The following is a 17,594-nucleotide window of genomic DNA, read 5'->3' as shown; positions in this document are numbered from 1 at the left end:
GCACCCGTCTATAGCCTGAGAGGTCTGAGAGGTCTGGTGTAGCACCCGTCTATAGCCTGAGAGGTCTGAGAGGTCTGGTGTAGCACCCGTCTATAGCCTGAGAGGTCTGAGAGGTCTGGTGTAGCACCCGTCTATAGCCTGAGAGGTCTGAGAGGTCTGGTGTAGCACCCGTCTATAGCCTGAGAGGTCTGAGAGGTCTGGTGTAGCACCCGTCTATAGCCTGAGAGGTCTGAGAGGTCTGGTGTAGCACCCGTCTATAGCCTGAGAGGTCTGAGAGGTCTGGTGTAGCACCCGTCTATAGCCTGAGAGGTCTGAGAGGTCTGGTGTAGCACCCGTCTATAGCCTGAGAGGTCTGAGAGGTCTGGTGTAGCACCCGTCTATAGCCTGAGAGGTCTGAGAGGTCTGGTGTAGCACCCGTCTATAGCCTGAGAGGTCTGAGAGGTCTGGTGTAGCACCCGTCTATAGCCTGAGAGGTCTGAGAGGTCTGGTGTAGCACCCGTCTATAGCCTGAGAGGTCTGAGAGGTCTGGTGTAGCACCCGTCTATAGCCTGAGAGGTCTGAGAGGTCTGGTGTAGCACCCGTCTATAGCCTGAGAGGTCTGAGAGGTCTGGTGTAGCACCCGTCTATAGCCTGAGAGGTCTGAGAGGTCTGGTGTAGCACCCGTCTATAGCCTGAGAGGTCTGAGAGGTCTGGTGTAGCACCCGTCTATAGCCTGAGAGGTCTGAGAGGTCTGGTGTAGCACCCGTCTATAGCCTGAGAGGTCTGAGAGGTCTGGTGTAGCACCCGTCTATAGCCTGAGAGGTCTGAGAGGTCTGGTGTAGCACCCGTCTATAGCCTGAGAGGTCTGAGAGGCTAAATGTCACCAAACGGTGGTCCGTGGCTCATCATAAATGCCCAATAAATAATGGATCTCGATGTGAACAGGGTTGAAAACCACTGACATAAGCTGGGGTGATGAGTCGATGACACGGACAGTTTGAACTCACTCCATCTCTCCACGCATCCTCCCCCTCCCTCTTCTCAACACTTAACACCTCTCTCTCTCTCTCTCTCTCTCTCTCTCTCTCTGTCTCTCTCTCTCTCTGTCTCTCTCTCTCTCTCTCTCTCTGTCTCTCTCTCTCTCTCTCTCTCTCTCTGTCTCTCTCTCTCTCTCGCTCGCTCTCTCTCTCTCTCTCTCTCTCTCTCTCTCTCTCTCTCTCTCTCTCTCTCTCTCTCTCTCTCTCTCTCTCTCTCTCTCTCTCTCTCTGTCTCTCTCTCTCTCTCTCTCTCTCTCTCTCTCTCTCTCACACACACACTTCAATGGACTTGCAAAGTGAGTGTGGCGTAGGCGTAGGCGGTGCAAACCAGACAGACTCGTACATGTGAGACTGCAGCCTTTTTTGGACTGCTGGTGAAAACATATAGTTGACACGCAGCACATTAATGAGGGATTTACAGGAATCTGTTCAGAATGAACGAGCGCGCATGATGCAATGTAAGCTCTTTTGGAACATCTCTATGTTCTTTGGCAACGCTTGTTGTACTTGTTGTTAAAGCTGCTATAAGCAATAATATGTCAAAAATGTAATTACTTTTTTTTCTTTTCTTTTTTTTGTATTCAGAAAGCCAGCAATGAGTAGAACGCTCCCAAGACAAATAGTATCTGTGACACATCTATAGGGGCCACAATCTGCATTCAAAGATGTTCCTAGAAGCTTTGTCATTGGTCGAAAAAAAACCCCGGTCACAATGACTAGCCAATCAGGAAGCAGACAGGCAAATCGACCAATGACAAAGCTTCTAGGACAATCTTTGAATGCAGATCGCGGCCCCTAGATGTGTCACAGAGACTAATTATTTTTTCTGGCTGTCTGAATACCAAGAAAGAAAGAAAGAAAGAAGTAAAAGAAGTAAAAAGGTCATTAACATTTTGACTAATTATTGCTTATAGCATTGCTTAAAGCTTAAAGGTATATTCAGTGATTTCACTTAATTCAAATATCACTTATTTTTTCTTATTTTTTGGATAATCCTCCCTACTATAAAGTGTGCTGACCATTGTCTATATAGAAGTGTCTATTTGTACGTCTCTAAATGTTTTGATGAATTGAACATGGTGGACCCTGTTGTAAACAAGTGTAATGCTTAATTGGGTCGTCCACTCACAGTTAACAGCCTTTGTATTGAGTTTGTGCTTGAAATGTACTGTAATTCTGCAAACTGTTCATAACATTTTCAATCAAAAAATCCTATCATCCTCATGACTTCACTTAATAGAGCACAACCAAACTATACTGATCATACTGCTCTCTTCTCCACTATAGTCCCTCCCTGACATATTATTATTCTATTTGTATTTGTTGATGAAATTATCAATATATTTAGTCTTAGTTTTAGTCATCGTAGCTTAGTTTTTATTTCGTTTTCGTCAGTGAAAAAAGGTAGTCGACGCACATTTCTCGTCATAGTTTTAGTCGACGGAATAATGAACGTCATATGAATAAACCACAGTTTGTTTGATTTGATTTATTAAGCACAAATTAAAAAAGAATAGATGATTGCAAATGACAATAAGCCAAGTAGTCATACATGATTATACATGATTTCAAATTACATGATTACTAATGATAATTGCAATGTCATAGTTTCAATAGTGAAAATAGCAGATCTACAACGCATGGCTACTGAGTACTGAAGGAAAGTACAAGTTGCTTTTATCACTGCATGAATACAGTAGGTATATGACAAAAAAAAAAAAAAACATTTTTACCGGCTTGGATAAAATATGTATTTTATTCTTGTTTATTCATGTTCTACAAGGTCACCACTGTATATGATACACTTGAAAACATCTACTGCGTGAGTTTATGATTAGACATTAAGATTCTTTGAGAGGAAAACAAAAGAGTACATATTGCAGGATGCGTTTTCAAAGATGCGTGCATGTTTTAGGAACACGTCTGATCTTCATCGCTACAGCCTTCAGGGAGTATTTATTACCCTTCCAGTGGTACCACTGTACACCTGTTGCAGTATGAGCCGTCGGTCCCCAGAGGTAAGCACCATTGATGTTAGCCTTGTGACAGGCCTTGTACCAAAATGCACCGTAATAATTACTTGCACAGTTCTTGCTCCACGTGTCCTGATCTTTGTCAAAGGTTGAGAATTTCATTTCATTGTGAATGGTCAGTGAGTCTCCTGCTCCTCCGTCACTGAAGCCAGCAACCTGCAGCTTGTAGCCGTCAGCCTCAGAACCCACGGAGAAAGAGGAGTAAGAGGCAGACGCCGTGTTACCCTCAAAGTCCTCCATGTCCACCCTCAGCTGATACTCTCTGTTGTTGGTGAGGAGATGCATGTTCTCCAGGCCCAGCCAGTACTCGCCTGATGCGTCTCCAAACCCAGCTTGGTACTGAGCCCAGGGTCTGTAGAAGTTCAGCGTGCCGTCCACTCTTCTCTGGATGACGGTCCACTTCCCTCCGTCTGTGTCCATGTCACAGTAGACCTTGACCGGTGCAGTGGTGGGGTAGATGGAGTACACACCACTCTGTGTGGAGACGTTGTAGATTTCCTCACAGTCCAGAACCAGGTTGAGATCACAACGAGGAGCAGAGTGGACTGTTACAGCCAGAAACAGAACTGCAACAACAAGTAGCATCTTGAAGTCTTTAACTTGGACCTTGTTCAGTTCAGTGGACTTCTGTTCTGAGTGTGTTGAGTGTGTGTTCCTCTCCAGACAGGGAGTTATATGGGGGGCCTAAAGTTAGGACGATTCTAAGAGCCTGTGACAGACAGGGGCCCTAAATAGATTACTAGAACATCACGTAAAACATTGTCAATACTAAATTACTAGTCTATCATCATCACTATGTAGTTGAAGGTTGAGGTGAAGTTAATTAATACAAAAAAAATACTTTACAAAATACTATGAAATGTAACAGTTTCTTTATGTTTTTTGTGTGCAAAAAGTAAATGCACAGAAAGTCTCTGCGTCCCCCCCCCCCCCCTATTTACGTGAAATGGTTCAGTCCTGGCCGCCGCCCCACACACAAACACACACAGGTGGGTTCCAAAAAAAGTGGCTTCCGAAAACCCAAAGAAAGGGAAGAAAATAAATGGTGAATGTATATGTCACCCAATTTTTCCACAATGACAGTGGTGGGCGGCAGAATATCAGGTCTCATCTCAGATAAGGTACACCATGGCTTCAGGGAATGAAAGGAAAGACAAGACAGAAATCAAATAAGGGTGAAAAGTATGTCATCAGACTACACAACAAAAGTGTGTGTTTATTCCAGAACTGGCCACAGAATAACAATTACACCTATTTCCTCCCACGGGGTGAATTCAGCTTCACCCAGCTGCAGTGCGTCTCAGGAGGGGAGCGGTTAGGGGTCGAGTGTCTCGCTCGGATACACGATATTCGTGCGTGCGTGTGTGTGTGCGACATCATGGTTATAATAGTTAACTAAAACTAACTAAAAAACGAAAACTAGAATAATTTTTTTTTTTGTTAACTGAAACTAAATAAAAAACTAAAACTAAATTAAAAACGATAACTAAACTGAAACTGTATTGTGTGTTCACAAAACTAACTGAAATTATAGAAAAAATACCCTTAGTTATAGTTTTAGTTTTTATAGTTTTAGTTATAGTTTTTTAGTTTAAAAAACTAAAACTAAACTATAACTAAACTAAAACTAAGCATTTCACCAAAATAAAAACTAAATAAAAACTACCAAACCCGCTCTAAAAACGAACTAAAACTAACTGAATTAGGGGAAAAAAGCCAAAACTAACTAAAACTAAACTATAATGAAAAAAACAAAACTATTATAACCTTGTGTCTGCACGTGTACTCCGAAGGTGTGAAGAGCCCTTGGAGTACAGAGCGTTTATTATTATATTATTTTTTTCACCACAGATGAACTCACTGTCTCTAGAGACAGTCTAATGTTTGTTTTGTCACTAACACAAACATTAAACGTTACGCCATTAACAATGAACAGAGTTTAATGTTTATTTTGTCTGTCACTGAGAAAACCTCGGCCAATAAGGGACCACGATTCTTATAAACTGCTATTTTGTGATGTTAAATTGATGTCATATGTGATGTTGGTAAAGCGCCCCTCACGCCACACGGGCATAACACACACACACACACACACACACACAGACACACACACACACACACACACACACACACACACACACACACACACACACACACACACACACACACACACACATGTCTGAGAAAGACGTGTTGTAAAACAAAGCAGTTTGTTGGACGACAGTGAAAAGGAGCATCACAAATCCTGGTTAGTGTTCCTCGCACAAAGACACAATTACAGGACGAGTCGTGTTCTCTACCTCCTCGCCTCATCTCCTGCCTCCTCTCCTGGAAACTGTTAAAAGAGAATTCCATGCTAGAAGGCTTTCTTACCTTTATTTGTAGTTGTTACGTCCCCACCAAAGAGGTCCAGGTGTTATTTTGTGCAAATGTGCATTATTGTCTATTTCCCCTACCATAAGCCCTCAATGAATTGCATTGAATTGAATGGGGCTATGGGGTGTTTCCATCGCTCAATTATTATTTTTTTTTTATATATCCTCTTTTCATAATGTAATTATTATAATATTTGGTGGGGACGTAACGACTACAAATAAAGGTAAGAAAGCCTTCTAGCATGGAATTCTAAAATCTGCCTTCTAAATCCTGACAGTTTTTCATGTCAAGGACCCCAAAGATAACATGTAATTGGCCGCCGACCTCCATCTGAAAATATGTTGTTCCAGGGACCCTCACCCCAGAAGCAAAGGTTTGAGTTAAAAACGTTCGCTGTTGTCGTATCTGATAGACACGAGACACTCGAAATACTGCACAGAGACAGAGACACTTAACCAAAAATCTGGAGAGCAAGAGAATTGTGACAGCACGACAGAGTGAGATGTTGTTCCGAGGCAGCACGACAGAGTGAGATGTTGTTCCGAGGTTTATTCAGCAATACACAGCATAGCACCGCATGCACCTCCGGACAGCCTGACGCCGTCCGGTGAACTGACCATTTGACATAGAAATTCGACTGCTTATCAACCGTTTACAATACACATTGGACCAGACTGGCATTTGGCACCCGATCCCCAAGAAATCAAGCCATAGTATGGGCTCCAATCAGCAAGCATCCATTCCATACGAATGGTGATAGTTGGATCCAATCGCCCCAACCAGTTGGGTGGGTTGGGGGAAATCAGCCTTTTCTTTGGGTGATTCAATGTTAAGATGTATCTAGGCTATCATATATTTATCATCTATCATTTATCATTTATCATCATAAATACAAAATAATGTCGTTCAATGTTAAGACACAGCACATATCTTAACATTGAACGACATTATTTTGTATTTATGATGATAAATGATAAATGATAGATGATAAATATATGATAGCCTAGATACATCTTAACATTGAATCACCCAAAGAAAAGGCTGATTTCCCCCAACCCACCCAACTGGTTCGTATGGAATGGATGCTTGCTGATTGGAGCCCATACTATGGCTTGATTTCTTGGGGATCGGGTGCATTTGGCCACTCCCTGGAACTTTGGAAGTTGATCACTGTAGGTTTTTGATCCACTGTTTAGCATGTAATTGCCCCTAGGTGTGAATGTCCTTTGGGTGTGTCACACAGGAACTGAACTCAAGACAAAAGGCACAGTAAAAACAAACCATCGACACCCCTGTCCTTGAATATCAAAGACAATATCTCGCAGACGAAATGGCTAGTACAATTAAGCCAGCCAGCTAGTCTGTCCTACTGAATAACAGGATCACCCATATGCTATGCCCAAGAACATGAGATATTGTAAGAATTATTGGTTCCTCAGATTCCACACTGTAAAATAACTTTATGAATATATGGCAACCGCTGATAGATTACTTGCCCCAGGGATCTATCTACTGTGATTTATAAAGGAAGTGATTAATTGGATTGGAGAGCCCCAGCTGTACTCTTGCAATTTGCCTTCTGATGTGCCCATGTGTGTTGTGTATGTATATATATATATATATATATATATATATATGTGTGTATTGTGTATATATTTGTATTTATATATTTTTCCCTAATGAATAACTGACTGTATTGTGTGTGTGTGCTGCTCGCCATTTTCTTTTGTTTGTTTGTTTTGTTTTGTTTCTGTGCTTTTTGTTTTTCTTGTCTGTTTTATTGTATTGTGCTTATAATTTATACCTTTCATTCATCTTTATGTGAAAACATAAAAATTCAATAAAAAGTTATTAAAAAAAAAAAAAAAACGTTCGCTGTGAAAGAAAATAATGTATACATATATTCAAAGATTTGCATAAAATGTCGCATCATCAGGCCTTCTGACATGAGTGGACGGACAGCAGAGCAATAAAGAGAGAGCGAGAGAGAGTTGACCTTTCTTGTTAAGTGGTCTTGAAATCACATCCTCACAGGTACAAAGGGTAACATATCACTTTGGGCAAATTATAAAGTGTCAACTAAGAGTACAACTAAAATTAATTGGACAGCCAACCAGTGCTCCATGATTCTAAACACTCTACGAATAAACATTTTGAAGACATAGCCAGTGTTGATTTGTCGACTAAAACTATGCAGAAACATGTTTATCACAGCGTGTGGCACTGTGACGCGTTGTTTTAACTCTATGAGGAGACATGTTTATCACAGCGTGTGGCACTGCGACGCGTTGTTTTAACTCTATGAGGAGACATGTTTATCACAGCGTGTGGCACTGCGACGCGTTGTTTTAACTCTATGAGGAGACATGTTTATCACAGCGTGTGGCACTGCGGCGCGTTGTTTTAACTCTATGAGGAGACATGTTTATCACAGCGTGTGGCACTGCGGCGCGTTGTTTTAACTCTATGAGGAGACATGTTTATCACAGCGTGTGGCACTGCGACGCGTTGTTTTAACTCTATGAGGAGACATGTTTATCACAGCGTGTGGCACTGCGACGCGTTGTTTTAACTCTATGAGGAGACATGTTTATCACAGCGTGTGGCACTGCGACGCGTTGTTTTAACTCTATGAGGAGACATGTTTATCACAGCGTGTGGCACTGCGACGCGTTGTTTTAACTCTATGAGGAGACATGTTTATCACAGCGCATGGCACTGCGGCGCGTTGTTTTAACTCTATGAGGAGACATGTTTATCACAGCGCATGGCACTGCGGCGCGTTTTTTTAACTCTATGAGGAGACATGTTTATCACAGCGTGTGGCACTGCGGCGCGTTGTTTTAACTCTATGAGGAGACATGTTTATCACAGCGTGTGGCACTGCGACGCGTTGTTTTAACTCTATGAGGAGACATGTTTATCACAGCGCGTGGCACTGCAACGTGTTGTTTTAACTCTATGAGGAGACATGTTTATCACAGCGTGTGGCACTGCAACGTGTTGTTTTAACTCTATGAGGAGACATGTTTATCACAGCGTGTGGCACTGCGACGCGTTGTTTTAACTCTATGAGGAGACATGTTTATCACAGCGCGTGGCACTGCGGCGCGTTGTTTTAACTCTATGAGGAGACATGTTTATCACAGCGTGTGGCACTGCGGCGCGTTGTTTTAACTCTATGAGGAGACATGTTTATCACAGCGTGTGGCACTGCAACGTGTTGTTTTAACTCTATGAGGAGACATGTTTATCACAGCGTGCGGCACTGCGGCGCGTTGTTTTAACTCTATGAGGAGACATGTTTATCACAGCGTGTGGCACTGCGACGCGTTGTTTTAACTCTAGGAAACATGTTTATCACAGCGTGCGGCACTGCGGCGCGTTGTTTTAACTCTATGAGGAGACATGTTTATCACAGCGCGTGGCACTGCGACGCGTTGTTTTAACTCTATGAGGAAACATGTTTATCACAGCGTGCGGCACTGCGGCGCGTTGTTTTAACTCTATGAGGAGACATGTTTATCACAGCGCGTGGCACTGCGGCGCGTTGTTTTAACTCTATGAGGAGACATGTTTATCACAGTGTGTGGCACTGCGACGCGTTGTTTTAACTCTATGAGGAGACATGTTTATCACAGCGCGTGGCACTGCGACGCGTTGTTTTAACTCTATGAGGAGACATGTTTATCACAGCGTGTGGCACTGCGACGCGTTGTTTTAACTCTATGAGGAGACATGTTTATCACAGCGCGTGGCACTGCGGCGCGTTGTTTTAACTCTATGAGGAGACATGTTTATCACAGCGCGTGGCACTGCGACGCGTTGTTTTAACTCTATGAGGAGACATGTTTATCACAGCGCGTGGCACTGCGGCGCGTTGTTTTAACTCTATGAGGAGACATGTTTATCACAGCGTGTGGCACTGCGACGCGTTGTTTTAACTCTATGAGGAGACATGTTTATCACAGTGTGTGGCACTGCGACGCGTTGTTTTAACTCTATGAGGAGACATGTTTATCACAGCGTGTGGCACTGCGACGCGTTGTTTTAACTCTATGAGGAGACATGTTTATCACAGCGCGTGGCACTGCGGCGCGTTGTTTTAACTCTATGAGGAGACATGTTTATCACAGCGTGTGGCACTGCGGCGCGTTGTTTTAACTCTATGAGGAGACATGTTTATCACAGCGTGTGGCACTGCAACGTGTTGTTTTAACTCTATGAGGAGACATGTTTATCACAGCGTGCGGCACTGCGGCGCGTTGTTTTAACTCTATGAGGAGACATGTTTATCACAGCGTGTGGCACTGCGACGCGTTGTTTTAACTCTAGGAAACATGTTTATCACAGCGTGCGGCACTGCGGCGCGTTGTTTTAACTCTATGAGGAGACATGTTTATCACAGCGCGTGGCACTGCGACGCGTTGTTTTAACTCTATGAGGAAACATGTTTATCACAGCGTGCGGCACTGCGGCGCGTTGTTTTAACTCTATGAGGAGACATGTTTATCACAGCGCGTGGCACTGCGGCGCGTTGTTTTAACTCTATGAGGAGACATGTTTATCACAGCGTGTGGCACTGCGACGCGTTGTTTTAACTCTATGAGGAGACATGTTTATCACAGCGCGTGGCACTGCGACGCGTTGTTTTAACTCTATGAGGAGACATGTTTATCACAGCGTGTGGCACTGCGACGCGTTGTTTTAACTCTATGAGGAGACATGTTTATCACAGCGCGTGGCACTGCGGCGCGTTGTTTTAACTCTATGAGGAGACATGTTTATCACAGCGCGTGGCACTGCGACGCGTTGTTTTAACTCTATGAGGAGACATGTTTATCACAGCGCGTGGCACTGCGGCGCGTTGTTTTAACTCTATGAGGAGACATGTTTATCACAGCGTGTGGCACTGCGACGCGTTGTTTTAACTCTATGAGGAGACATGTTTATCACAGCGCGTGGCACTGCGACGCGTTGTTTTAACTCTATGAGGAGACATGTTTATCACAGCGTGTGGCACTGCGGCGCGTTGTTTTAACTCTATGAGGAGACATGTTTATCACAGCGTGTGGCACTGCGACGCGTTGTTTTAACTCTATGAGGAGACATGTTTATCACAGCGTGTGGCACTGCGACGCGTTGTTTTAACTCTATGAGGAGACATGTTTATCACAGCGTGTGGCACTGCGACGCGTTGTTTTAACTCTATGAGGAGACATGTTTATCACAGCGTGTGGCACTGCGACGCGTTGTTTTAACTCTATGAGGAGACATGTTTATCACAGCGTGTGGCACTGCGACGCGTTGTTTTAACTCTAGGAAACATGTTTATCACAGCGTGCGGCACTGCGACGCGTTGTTTTAACTCTATGAGGAGACATGTTTATCACAGTGTGTGGCACTGCGACGCGTTGTTTTAACTCTATGAGGAGACATGTTTATCACAGCGCGTGGCACTGCGTTGTTTTAACTCTATGAGGAAACATGTTTATCACAGCGTGCGGCACTGCGACGCGTTGTTTTAACTCTAGGAAACATGTTTATCACAGCGTGCGGCACTGCGACGCGTTGTTTTAACTCTAGGAAACATGTTTATCACAGCGTGCGGCACTGCGACGCATTGTTTTAACTCTAGGAAACATGTTTATCACAGCGTGTGGCACTGCGACGCGTTGTTTTAACTATGAGGAGACATGTTTATCACAGCGTGTGGCACTGCGACGCGTTGTTTTAACTCTAGGAAACATGTTTATCACAGCGTGCGGCACTGCAACGCATTGTTTTAACTCTAGGAAACATGTTTATCACAGCGTGTGGCACTGCGACGCGTTGTTTTAACTATGAGGAGACATGTTTATCACAGCGTGTGGCACTGCGGCGCGTTGTTTTAACTCTAGGAAACATGTTTATCACAGCGTGCGGCACTGCAACGCATTGTTTTAACTCTAGGAAACATGTTTATCACAGCGTGTGGCACTGCGACGCGTTGTTTTAACTATGAGGAGACATGTTTCTCACAGCGCGTGGCACTGTGGCGCGTTGTTTTAACTCTATGAGGAGACATGTTTATCACAGCGTGTGGCACTGCGACGCGTTGTCTTAACTATGAGGAGACATGTTTATCACAGCGCGTGGCACTGCGACGCGTTGTCTTAACTATGAGGAGACATGTTTATCACAGCGCGTGGCACTGCGACGCGTTGTTTTAACTCTATGAGGAGACATGTTTATCACAGCGCGTGGCACTGCGACGCGTTGTTTTAACTCTATGAGGAGACATGTTTATCACAGCGCGTGGCACTGCGACGCGTTGTTTTAACTCTATGAGGAGACATGTTTATCACAGCGTGTGGCACTGCGGCGCGTTGTTTTAACTCTATGAGGAGACATGTTTATCACAGCGCGTGGCACTGCGACGCGTTGTTTTAACTCTATGAGGAGACATGTTTATCACAGCGTGTGGCACTGCGGCGCGTTGTTTTAACTCTATGAGGAGACATGTTTATCACAGCGTGTGGCACTGCGGCGCGTTGTTTTAACTCTATGAGGAGACATGTTTATCACAGCGCGTGGCACTGCGACGCGTTGTTTTAACTCTATGAGGAGACATGTTTATCACAGCGTGTGGCACTGCGGCGCGTTGTTTTAACTCTATGAGGAGACATGTTTATCACAGCGTGTGGCACTGCGGCGTGTTGTTTTAACTCTATGAGGAGACATGTTTATCACAGCGTGTGGCACTGCGGCGCGTTGTTTTAACTCTAGGAAACATGTTTATCACAGCGTGCGGCACTGCAACGCATTGTTTTAACTCTAGGAAACATGTTTATCACAGCGTGTGGCACTGCGACGCGTTGTTTTAACTCTATGAGGAGACATGTTTACCACAGCGTGTGGCACTGCGGCGCGTTGTTTTAACTCTATGAGGAGACATGTTTATCACAGCGTGTGGCACTGCGGCGCGTTGTTTTAACTCTATGAGGAGACATGTTTATCACAGCGTGTGGCACTGCGACGCGTTGTTTTAACTCTATGAGGAGACATGTTTACCACAGCGTGTGGCACTGCGGCGCGTTGTTTTAACTCTATGAGGAGACATGTTTATCACAGCGTGTGGCACTGCGACGCGTTGTTTTAACTCTATGAGGAGACATGTTTATCACAGCGTGTGGCACTGCGACGCGTTGTTTTAACTCTATGAGGAGACATGTTTATCACAGCGTGTGGCACTGCGGCGCGTTGTTTTAACTCTATGAGGAGACATGTTTATCACAGCGTGTGGCACTGCGGCGCGTTGTTTTAACTCTAGGAAACATGTTTATCACAGCGTGCGGCACTGCAACGCATTGTTTTAACTCTAGGAAACATGTTTATCACAGCGTGTGGCACTGCGACGCGTTGTTTTAACTATGAGGAGACATGTTTATCACAGCGTGTGGCACTGCGGCGCGTTGTTTTAACTCTATGAGGAGACATGTTTATCACAGCGTGTGGCACTGCGACGCGTTGTTTTAACTCTATGAGGAGACATGTTTATCACAGCGTGTGGCACTGCGGCGCGTTGTTTTAACTCTATGAGGAGACATGTTTATCACAGCGTGTGGCACTGCGGCGCGTTGTTTTAACTCTATGAGGAGACATGTTTATCACAGCGTGTGGCACTGCGGCGCGTTGTTTTAACTCTATGAGGAGACATGTTTATCACAGCGCGTGGCACTGCGGCGCGTTGTTTTAACTCTAGGAGACATGTTTATCACAGCGTGTGGCACTGCGGCGCGTTGTTTTAACTCTATGAGGAGACATGTTTATCACAGCGCGTGGCACTGCGTTGTTTTAACTCTATGAGGAAACATGTTTATCACAGTGTGTGGCACTGCGGCGCGTTGTTTTAACTCTATGAGGAAACATGTTTATCACAGCGTGCGGCACTGCGACGCGTTGTTTTAACTCTAGGAAACATGTTTATCACAGCGTGCGGCACTGCGACGCGTTGTTTTAACTCTAGGAAACATGTTTATCACAGCGTGCGGCACTGCGACGCATTGTTTTAACTCTAGGAAACATGTTTATCACAGCGTGTGGCACTGCGACGCGTTGTTTTAACTATGAGGAGACATGTTTATCACAGCGTGTGGCACTGCGGCGCGTTGTTTTAACTCTATGAGGAGACATGTTTATCACAGCGTGTGGCACTGCGGCGCGTTGTTTTAACTCTATGAGGAGACATGTTTATCACAGCGTGTGGCACTGCGACGCGTTGTTTTAACTCTATGAGGAGACATGTTTATCACAGCGTGTGGCACTGCGACGCGTTGTTTTAACTCTATGAGGAGACATGTTTATCACAGCGTGTGGCACTGCGGCGCGTTGTTTTAACTCTATGAGGAGACATGTTTATCACAGCGTGTGGCACTGCGGCGCGTTGTTTTAACTCTATGAGGAGACATGTTTATCACAGCGTGTGGCACTGCGACGCGTTGTTTTAACTCTATGAGGAGACATGTTTATCACAGCGTGTGGCACTGCGGCGCGTTGTTTTAACTCTATGAGGAGACATGTTTATCACAGCGTGTGGCACTGCGACGCGTTGTTTTAACTCTATGAGGAGACATGTTTATCACAGCGTGTGGCACTGCGGCGCGTTGTTTTAACTCTAAGAAACATGTTTATCACAGCGTGCGGCACTGCAACGCATTGTTTTAACTCTAGGAAACATGTTTATCACAGCGTGTGGCACTGCGGCGCGTTGTTTTAACTCTATGAGGAGACATGTTTATCACAGCGTGTGGCACTGCGGCGCGTTGTTTTAACTCTAGGAAACATGTTTATCACAGCGTGCGGCACTGCAACGCATTGTTTTAACTCTAGGAAACATGTTTATCACAGCGTGTGGCACTGCGACGCGTTGTTTTAACTCTATGAGGAGACATGTTTATCACAGCGTGTGGCACTGCGGCGCGTTGTTTTAACTCTATGAGGAGACATGTTTATCACAGCGTGTGGCACTGTGGCGCGTTGTTTTAACTCTATGAGGAGACATGTTTATCACAGCGTGTGGCACTGCGGCGCGTTGTTTTAACTCTATGAGGAGACATGTTTATCACAGCGTGTGGCACTGCGGCGCGTTGTTTTAACTATGAGGAGACATGTTTATCACAGCGTGTGGCACTGTGACGCGTTGTTTTAACTCTATGAGGAGACATGTTTATCACAGCGTGTGGCACTGCGGCGCGTTGTTTTAACTCTATGAGACAAGTTTATCACAGCGTGTGACACTGTTGTTTTCGGCACACAGCTGAGTATCAATCAGGCCTTTCAACACCATCACGGCCGGCCAAAATCCATTTTAGTCGACCAAATCACCTGTATAATTTAGTCTAAAATCTTGACATTATGCATAATGAGTACTTTATACTTTAGTAGGAGGTACTTTAAGTATACTTTGATAACCACCTAAGTGTATACTTCTTCCACCACTGATGATACCAGATGCTGCTGTTTCTCATAATGACTTCATTAAATACATACACATACGTGCATAAATATGCATAATGCACAGCTCCAGTATAGAGGGCAGCACTCACATCATAATGCACAGCTCCAGTATAGAGGGCAGCACTCACATCATAATGCACAGCTCCAGTATAGAGGGCAGCACTCACATCATAATGCACAGCTCCAGTATAGAGGGCAGCACTCACATCATTTGTGCATGCCTCTCAAACCATCCCAGATGAAAACATTCAAGTCACACAAACTGTCTACTATGACTATGATACAGTTTATGATAAAAGTAACATCAGTATAGTCTTCTGTATTCATGCACGGTTGCAGGAAGGACAAATGTTCTGTTTACAGGTTGTAGCGTACATACAAATGTAGAAGAGTTCAAATGAGCTTCAACGTGAGTTCAAAAGAGGTTAAGTGGTTACATGTAATGTCCTTTTAGAGGTTAAGTGGTTACATGCGGTCCTGTGTAATGTCCTTTGACTGAGTCTGTAATTATTTATTACCTTATTAAGCGTGAAACAAACGAAGGTTACTTGAATTGCTAAGAACTCGCACACACGCACGCACGCACGCACGCACGCACGCACGCACGCACGCACACACAGAGAGACAGACGGGGTGTTTTTTTTTCCTTTAAGCCACTTAAGGATAAATGAAAGACATTATTTAGCCAACTTTTATGCATTTGTCTTTTGCCATCCACCCAATAGCAGGCGCGCACACACACACACACACACACACACACACACACACACACACACACACACACACACACACACACACACACACACACACACACGGCAGATAAAACAAGCCAGGAACACCGAACTAAAAGTGTCTCTGCAACCCGGAGGACCATACAGATGTGAGGTTGACAGAGAGCGGCCGCGCGGGCAGAATGCAGAATGCAGAATGCAGATCCTTGTCTAGCTGTGAGGAAACAATAAGCTCTATGCTGTCCAAGGTTAGAAGAGTTAACAATAAGCTCTATGCTGTCCAAGGTTAGAAGAGTTAACAATAAGCTCTATGCTGTCCAAGGTTAGAAGAGTTAACAATAAGCTCTATGCTGTCCAAGGTTAGAAGAGTTAACAATAAGCTCTATGCTGTCCAAGGTTAGAAGAGTTAACAATAAGCTCTATGCTGTCCAAGGTTAGAAGAGTTAACAATAAGCTCTATGCTGTCCAAGGTTAGAAGAGTTAACAATAAGCTCTATGCTGTCCAAGGTTAGAAGAGTTAACAATAAGCTCTATGCTGTCCAAGGTTAGAAGAGTTAACAATAAGCTCTATGCTGTCCAAGGTTAGAAGAGTTTGGGGATTTTTCATTTTAGTTTGTTACTGTAGTGCTACTGCGCGTGTTGGCTCACTGTAAACACTCTGCTACACCAGTGGGTCTCAAAGTGTCCTTGACTATATGGGTTCCCAACGGCCCTGTATGGCCCCGTATGGCCCCGTATGGCCCTGTATGGCCCCGTATGGCCCCGTATGGCCCCGTATGGCCCAGTATGGCCCCGTATGGCCCCGTATGGCCCCGTATGGCCCAGTATGGCCCCGTATGGCCCAGTATGGCACCGTATGGCCCCGTATGGCCCCGTATGGCCCAGTATGGCCCCGTATGGCCCAGTATGGCCCCGTATGGCCCCGTATGGCCCAGTATGGCCTCGTATGGCCTCGTATGGCCCCGTATGGCCCCGTATGGCCTCGTATGGCCCTGTATGGCCCCGTATGGCCCCGTATGGCCCCGTATGGCCCCGTATGGCCCAGTATGGCCCCGTATGGCCCCGTATGGCCCTGTATGGCCCCGTATGGCCCCGTATGGCCCCGTATGGCCCAGTATGGCCCCGTATGGCCCAGTATGGCCCCGTATGGCCCCGTATGGCCCCGTATGGCCCAGTATGGCCCCGTATGGCCCAGTATGGCACCGTATGGCCCCGTATGGCCCCGTATGGCCCCGTATGGCCCAGTATGGCCCCGTATGGCCCCGTATGGCACCGTATGGCCCCGTATGGCACCGTATGGCCCCGTATGGCCTCGTATGGCCTCGTATGGCCCCGTATGGCCCCGTATGGCCTCGTATGGCCCTGTATGGCCCCGTATGGCCCTGTATGGCCCCGTATGGCCCCGTATGGCCCCGTATGGCCTCGTATGGCCCCGTATGGCCCAGTATGGCCCCGTATGGCCTCGTATGGCCCCGTATGGCCCAGTATGGCCCCGTATGGCCCCGTATGGCCCCGTATGGCCCAGTATGGCCTCGTATGGCCTCGTATGGCCCCGTATGGCCCCGTATGGCCCAGTATGGCACCGTATGGCCCAATGGCCCCGTATGGCCCCGTATGGCCCAGTATGGCCTCGTATGGCCCCGTATGGCCCAGTATGGCCCAGTATGGCCCCGTATGGCCCCGTATATGATTTGAGCAGTTGTTTCACCGATGTCTAAACATTTTTACGTGCCTGTCCTGCCTGAGTATGATCTGTAGGTAACCAGATATATCTTTACATTCATCTGTAGGTAACCAGATATATCTTTACATTCATCTGTAGGTAGCCAGATATATGTTTACATTCATCTGTAGGTAGCCAGATATATGTTTACATTCATCTGTACGTAGCCAGATATATGTTTACATTCATCTGTAGGTAGCCAGATATATGTTTACAT

At 45.4% G+C, this 17,594-nt stretch overlaps 1 protein-coding gene across 1 annotated transcript; it reads right to left on the bottom strand.

Annotated features, from left to right (window-relative positions):
- Positions 1–2,908: 2,908 nt before the first annotated feature.
- On the bottom strand, positions 2,909–3,676 carry LOC306917913 (microfibril-associated glycoprotein 4-like; the record flags this gene model as incomplete). Its single annotated transcript, XM_079530811.1, has 1 exon — positions 2,909–3,676. Exon 1 carries the CDS (start codon positions 3,632–3,634, stop codon positions 2,909–2,911), a length of 726 nt encoding a protein of 241 aa, XP_079386937.1. The 5' UTR covers positions 3,635–3,676.
- Positions 3,677–17,594: the final 13,918 nt, after the last annotated feature.

Source organism: Electrona antarctica (assembly GCF_951216825.1).
Source record: "Electrona antarctica genome assembly, contig: scaffold_175, whole genome shotgun sequence".
In the NCBI taxonomy this organism is placed as follows: domain Eukaryota; kingdom Metazoa; phylum Chordata; class Actinopteri; order Myctophiformes; family Myctophidae; genus Electrona; species Electrona antarctica.
Note: the sequence above shows the minus strand (reverse complement) of the source record. Positions and strands in the feature narration are given on the sequence as shown.